Below are 7,404 nucleotides of genomic sequence, written 5' to 3'. Positions count from 1 at the left end.
GGCGGCGTCACACAGCCTTCCACATGCGCGTTCACCGGCAGCTCGCCGGGGTTGCGGGAACCTGCACATAAGACAACATTCCCTCACATAAATCGAAACCTGTATTAATCGATTGCATAAGTTACTAAAATGCTTCATCCTATGCCAGGTTTTTATCTATTTATCTCTTTTATATACCGTCATGTCAGTCGTCATTCTTCTTGATTATGTCTCCTTTCACGTAATCGTCTATTTTTAGGCTCAGCTTTACTTGTACCTCCACTTTCTTAATTAAGCAGCGTGCCTTTATTTCACAGTTATAAGAACTGAATGCTTTTGATGTTGATATTTGGCGTTAAAACTGTTAGTTTTTATCAACAAGTGACAGAGTGAAGGGATTATTCCCAACCTTCACCCCGCTGAGTCCCCACGTGAGAACAAAAAGTTTCATCCGTCCCACCTTTTAGTCCTACTATCGCCAATAAGGTGACAGATGGAACCGTTATGAAATGAAATAAGTTCGAACCGTCCCATCATCGCAAAAGGTGGGACGGATAGAACTTTTTATTCTCATCTGTCTTTACGTGGGGACAGAGCGGTATGTCGGTTGTGAAAAATCCGAGAGTAGATGATCGTATGCACTTACATTGTGTGACGGAGGTGGTCTGAGCGGTGACCGCGGCGGCTGCTGCACACAACAACACGACAACACGAAGCATTCTTAACAACTCTTCTCCTCAGATCCTAACAATACTATGTACATGAAGACATTGTTCGTATTATCACGCAGGTGTGCTATCATTCGTAAAAATACTGATTACGTTAGATTAATACGTATATCATCATTATTTCAATAATTAAAGATAAAGTAGAAAACGGACAACACGTGTGTTACGTTAATTAGTCATCTTAATAACTTTAGCAAATGTGTCATAATACAACTTAGATTTTTACTTTAAAACTCTAAAAAAACACAACTTTTACATATAGATAAATGTATTTTTATATATTTTGATATAATTGTAAAGTAAAACGGTAAAGTAAATACAAAAAGTCATTCTGTTCGAATATAAAAGATTTATTAGAGGTTTCATTTGACCGCAGCAATCGGCAATAGTTTTTTTGATAAATCTCAATATAATTTACAACAGCCGCTGCGAGCTGCGAGAATTCGTTTTATTATTCTTTTAACGTAAATCAAGCGCAGATTGAAAATAATATATTTCATTGTATTTATAAGAAAATGGACGTCGTTCGATTTCTGTTCCGAAACATTTGTTATTCTTTTAGTAGGAAATGAATTATTGGTTATACGTGAGTGGGAACTTGCCCGCCAATACCTTAGAGATTACTGTAAATTATACTTTGCGTCTTATTTTTATAGAAACCAGTAGCGTAAAGGGAACTTAGTCTATTTTATTCCTGTCTTAAGGGAAACGGAGGTAAGGGAGAATTATTCCAGTCACTGGCCGTAGTAAAAAAGGAAGAGTAGCTCTGTGTCTCTGTGTCTCGCCTGAAAAAGGTAGAAACAAATGCTTTTGCGTTCGTTGTTTAAAATGCGTCTTGAATTTATATAGTAGCAAACTGTTGGGAACTCGTTGTGTAGAACTTTTAACGAGCAGATAGGTTGGTGATCGACTGATCATTAAAAGTTAGCAAAACATACAGATTAGGAACTAGAGAAAGCATTTAACTAACAATATTTGATTTGATATACCGTTTGTTTAACTCTTTAAAATTATTAAAAAAAATAGTAAAATTATAGCCTATGTTAGTCATAGACAAATTACCTTTCTAATGGCGAAAAAATTTTTAAAATTGGCCCCGTAGTTTTTTCGTAAATGAAAAATATACATACGTAAAAATACAAATAAATCTTTATAATTAGTTTAGATTTAGTTTTATGACTTATTAACAAGTTAAAAAGATAGATGGCGTTAAATTAGCTTTTAGAATTTTAATGAAAAAGAGCGTTATGTTTTGTTTCAATTAATTTTTTTATAATTTCAACAATCCACCAGTAGATGGCGTTTTATCCGAGACCATTCAAAGTGTTGGCAAATATTATGGAAAATATTATTAACGATTTTAATTCCTACGATTTTTAAGATAAGAATTTACAACGCTTTTTAATGTAAGAAAATAATTACGTTAGCTATCTAAACATACTTATTCCGTTATTTGAAACTTGAAAATGTTAAAAATTAAGTAATAATTATCCGTAAACACACGGAATTGTTTGATATTATTAAGAGATAGTGTATTGATTCCTATTTAAAACATTAGGGTAATAAGAAAAACACGATATTGTGTCATAATAAGTAACCTATATTGTTAAATTATTTGACGTTTTCTGTTTAATAAAATGGATAACATTTGGTCTTCACAGTTGAAGACACCGTGGCGAGCGGCACACCGACATCAAATATCTGAAAATGACTACGAAAACGCGGATATACCGAACATATGGTAAGATTTCGTTTATTTTGAATTTTTGAGGTTATAAATGTTATACGAAATTTTAAGTTCATATTTGAAACATTAACTGTGAAAAGGTTTGGCGATGACTCTAGTGTGTTTTGTGTTTTTTTATCGTTTTCCAAAGCCTGTAGCTGATATGCCAGTATTTGCCTGCAAGTGTGTCAGCAACTGCAGCCACTGGGGACGACAATTTTTCATGTATATATTTGGAGTGTAATGGCATGTGATCAGCGAGGAGGTGCGCGGTCGGCTGGCGGGCGGCGGGCGCGGGGCGGGCGGCGTGCTGCGGCTTGGGCCCGCGACGGAGCTGCTGCACGGGGCTGCGCTGGTGCTACTGGACAAAACTCAACGTGCCTTGCAAGGTCTAATACTTTTATGATATAGTTTTTGTTGTAGTTATGATAGAGATGGAGGCGGTAGATGTCTACTTGTTGCAGCTGCGCCAATCGAAATAAAACAAGAGTTTTCTTCTAGAAAAAGTACACATTTATAAATTGCTTTTTTAATTTAACAAGCACTAAAGTTTGCGAAAAGTTCGTCACGTCGTTCACCCAAGTTTTATTTCTGGAAGTGTGAAGAAGCTAAGCTTGTCCTATTAATTTACATAATCCTTATATTTATTTCAGACACATTCGAGTTGTCACAGAAGATAATGTTGAAAAATTATCAAAACCTTCCTGAATGTTGGAGTTCTGACGATCTGGAGGAAGAATCTGAAGAAGATGGAGATTCAGAAGTAGAAAGAGGTATGTTTTATTTAACTATGTCAAGGAAGCCGTCAGCAAGGAAGGCGTAGGATGTCTAGACTAGAAGTGATCTAATATTATTTTAGGTAGTGGTTAATAACTTAACTCGCATTAAGGATAGAAAATTAATATTATTATTTCAGTTCCTTTATTTGGTAAAAGTTCCGGGAACAGAACGAACGATTTAGAAATGTCAAAGAGTTTGAGAAGCAACGAAGTATTGGAGACGGCAAGTGACAGCGGCGAGGAGGCGGCAGAGGCCACATCCAGTGACGAGTTAAGCAATGTTAGTGACGGAAATGAAGGCAATGGTTCTCAAGATTCCAGATCGGAGGTAACTAAATATTTTTACTTAAAGTAAATTTAACATTGTTCATTTTTACTCTTATTCCCGGAATTTGATTTCTAGTATTGGTTTTTACCTCTCAGGCGACATTTTTACTGTGCCTTGACTACCATGGAGGGAGGGGGAGGGAGTTTAAACATATTACATGAAAGTAATACGCAGACCTTTAACGCCGAGGGCAGTGACACCACGCTTTATATTAAGGGCGGTACTAAATGTAGGGGTTTTAGTCAGTTATATTGTATTATAATAGTTATTAATATTTGAAGGAAGAAGATGCTATCGAGGTAGAAGAGCGTGCGGTGCAGGACAGGCAATGTAGCGAGCAAGATAGCAGGCAGGGGAGGGGCCAATGTAGTGAGCTGGGCGAGCAGGGTGAGCAGGGTAGCGGGCAGAGTAACGAGCAGGGTAGTGGACAGGGGAGGGGACAGGGTAGCGAGCAGGGCGAGGTGTTTAGCGGACAGGGGCGAGGTCAGGCTAGCGACCGGGGCAAGGTGGGTAGCGGGCAGGGGAGGGGGCGGTGCGCGCGCGGCTTCGACCCCCGGCTGAGGCTGGGCGTGATGCTGATCTACGAAGACTGCACTCAAAGTGTACCAAGTAAAATATTCGTCTCATCGATTAATCCAAGAACTAAACTGTAATTAACATATTACTTTGAGTCATAATTACAAGTATTCCTTCACTGATTTTATATTTTTGTGTTGAAATAATGTTTAAGAATTTTTTTCGTTATTTTTTTTGACAATCTTTATTGTGTAATTGGAACCAAATAAATGGTTTAAAAATGAAACCGTTCAATTATTTTGCCTGTGACAATAAAAGTACAACCTATATTTATAAAAATAAGTTTGTATTGAAAAGGCTTCAAAACTACTGAATCGATTTCAAAAATTCTTTGACCCTTTAGAGCGTTTGACCAAACTATCGCACAACTGTTTAGTCGCGCTTTGATCTTTGATTCCTATGAGCTTACGTGGAGGTGCGGACATTACACGATGTTTAATAATAAACAGTTTAAATTAAATTAAAAAAACAGTTAAATTGGCTGCAAAACAATCGACAATCGTACAACTGTGGTGCGAGAGTTTAGTCAAAGGTGTGTACTTGCTTTTAGAAAGCTACATTATCAGTAAATGACAAAAGATTTATTTTTAATTAATATTAAGATAAAAAGTAGCCTATAGCCCGTCTATGTCTGCTACCCTTCAGTTAAAGTCGAAATCCGTCCAGCCGTTTCGGAGATTACCCGGAACAAACGCGTGCGGACAGATATATTAGCAACTAGTAAACTAGGTTACAACTCGTTACATACTTTTTTGTTTAAAAATATGCACATATATTAAAAAGAGCTTAAGTTAACATTAAGAACTCTGAGAGCAATTCATCGGTACAATAGTAGTTTTAGAATCACTAAGTTAAGATGCATTTACGAAGTCGTTCAGTTTCAATGAGACTGTCTCCTCCTCTGGTACACTCCGCTGCACACATTTGTTACACAAATTGGACGGATTTAAGGCATTTGTTTCAATAACGCGGGATAACTGCTCCTGACATTATAAATTTCTTTCTTCTGTGAAATATATCGAACAAGCGAATTTCTTTTCTATTATCTTTGACTAGTTGTTGCTTGTAACTTCGACCGCATGTAGCCTATAATACTAACTAATAACGTAGCTTTATGGTGTAAGAATGTTTAATATAAGCCCAGTAGTTATTGAGTTATTTCAATCCATACAAAATTACAAATCTTTATTTACGAGTATACTAATGTTATAAAGAGGAAAGATTTGTATTTTCGTATTTTTTTTAATTCAAGTAAAAACTACTGGACGATTTTAAATTCTTTCACCATTTGAAAGCTACGTTATCAGTAAGTAACATAAGGCTATATTTTTTAATTTCACATATTATTAGCATTAGTATACAAGTATCGATATAGATTAAAAAAATAACTGCGAATTTTTATAATGAAAAAAAAAAAACATTATGTAGTTAACATAGCGCGTTTAATCGTAAAGATTTTTAAAATAATGAACATGAAAACATAGAAATAATTCATTAATTTTCATTATGTTTTCTAGGTAAATAACAAACAGTCGGTATTTACGATTTGCTAGTGACACATACAAGAAAATAGACAGTACTACATGCTGCAGTTCATTTAATAACTAAGTCATGAAATTCTCGTAGTTTCATATAAATTCCGAATCGCCTGCAGAATAGAAATACCTTGGGCAAGCATTCTCATGGAGAGCGACCACAAAGGGAATTTATAGTGAAAAAAAAGACATTATTAACTAAACATATAGTATTTCATCCCTTAACTTTATAACAGAAATAATGTTTTTATTATATTTGTGTAGGCAGATAATAAAAGTTGAAAATCTTTCGCAGATTGTACGAATGCAAAACAGGAATTTGTACAATCGGGAAATCTGTCAGTGTCGCAATTTCTAATCTAATTGTACTATCGTTTTGTACGCATCGAGACGGAACAATGACCAACATAACGTAGCCTTTAAATGTGACTGTACAAAAAAACTATCAGTGGTACACGGATAACGACTTAATATTATCCTGTCGTTTGGACAACTCATTGTTACATAATAACTAAACAATTTTTCTGTAAAAATACCGCTGATCTCCCTAACTGTACATACGTCCGAGTATCCGACAAAGTAAATACGACCGAATATTGGCCCACTGAGATTGAAATCTCGCAAGCTTTTATTTACCGATTTTGTTCCATTTTTGTGTTGAATTTGAAGCCGGATTCGATTCTTTGAATCTAGAGGTTCATCTGCAAAGTGAAAATGTTGAATATTGGTTTGATAATCGTATTTGCTTAATTAGAAATAGTTGTTTAAGTAATAATTATCATTACTGAATTTTAGGGCTAAAAGATGGCTGTTATGTAGCAACCTCAGATCATTTTTCTAGTGTTAAATCAATTTTTTTTTTTAAATGTGTCACCTTCTATTTATAAATCCCTAATAATCCAGAGTGTTATATTCGTGGTCCCTCATGAAATAAAAGAATAAATAAATATTAAGAAGTCCTCAGAAACCGCGCGGCTCATCAAATTTATAAATATCTACCATTCCGCTAAGCCCGCGTCCATTTCGCAAGGATCAGTATAAAGTGGTAGGATTTACTCTAAGTACTACCAACATCTGAACTTACGACGTTCATTTATTACGTATAAAATTCTAGTAATCGTACGATTGAGATTATTATTAAAACACTAGCTTTCGCCCGCGACTACGTTCGCGCGGAATTAAGAAAAACAAAAGTAAGTAGCCTATGTGTTCTTATGACTATCCTCTACATGTATGCCAAATTTCATGGAGATCCGTTCAGCCGTTTAAGCTACAAACTCTAACAAACATCCATCCATCTAATAATATTAGTAAGATTATAACAATCTATACGGTATGTACATACTTGATTACTTGTATTTAAAAACTATTGTTAAAATTACTATAAAGGAGTCAGTTTCAAGTCACGATATACATAAATAACAACAGTTCACGTTTCAATGTAACAATTAACTCTGGGAGCGACGTTAATTGCTTTTGTTCAAGAAATGCAATTTCACATAAAGTAAAAGTTACTAAAGACTGACTGGAAGGATGTCGTTCATGAAACAAGACCTAACGTAGACTTAATGTGTGACGTAAGCAGCATTCTTTGAATTATTACATCTTTTATAATACTATACTCTAGCTAACTGTTGCGTGGTTGTCGATTGTTTCGCAGCCAAATCAACAATCGAGTAGTGTGCCATATAAGCACATAGAACACTACTACAGACGTCTTTTACTTGTAAATCAAGTGACATCTCTATTTCCT

The 7,404-nt window shown here is 35.3% G+C and overlaps 1 protein-coding gene across 1 annotated transcript; it reads left to right on the top strand.

The window, feature by feature from the left end:
- Positions 1 to 2,301: 2,301 nt before the first annotated feature.
- LOC106107126 lies at positions 2,302 to 4,224 on the top strand. The gene is made up of 5 exons (XM_013287836.1): positions 2,302 to 2,448; positions 2,692 to 2,822; positions 3,087 to 3,206; positions 3,350 to 3,540; positions 3,822 to 4,224. The coding sequence occupies exons 1-5, from the start codon at positions 2,345 to 2,347 to the stop codon at positions 4,191 to 4,193; spliced, it is 918 nt and encodes a 305-aa protein (XP_013143290.1). The 5' UTR covers positions 2,302 to 2,344; the 3' UTR covers positions 4,194 to 4,224.
- The last annotated feature ends 3,180 nt before the right edge of the window (positions 4,225 to 7,404 follow it).

Source organism: Papilio polytes, unplaced genomic scaffold (genome assembly GCF_000836215.1).
Source record: "Papilio polytes unplaced genomic scaffold, Ppol_1.0 DF824269.1, whole genome shotgun sequence".
NCBI lineage: Eukaryota > Metazoa > Arthropoda > Insecta > Lepidoptera > Papilionidae > Papilio > Papilio polytes.
This window is presented reverse-complemented; position numbering and strand designations above follow the sequence as displayed.

Excerpts from the sequence above, each read along its gene's own strand:
- LOC106107126 (XM_013287836.1), top strand. The coding sequence starts at position 2,345 with ATGGATAACATTTGGTCTTCACAGTTGAAGACACCGTGGCGAGCGGCA. Across the intron at positions 2,823-3,086 it reads AACTCAACGTGCCTTGCAAG|ACACATTCGAGTTGTCACAG; the intron begins GTCTAATACTTT and ends TATTTATTTCAG. Across the intron at positions 3,207-3,349 it reads AGATTCAGAAGTAGAAAGAG|TTCCTTTATTTGGTAAAAGT; the intron begins GTATGTTTTATT and ends TTATTATTTCAG.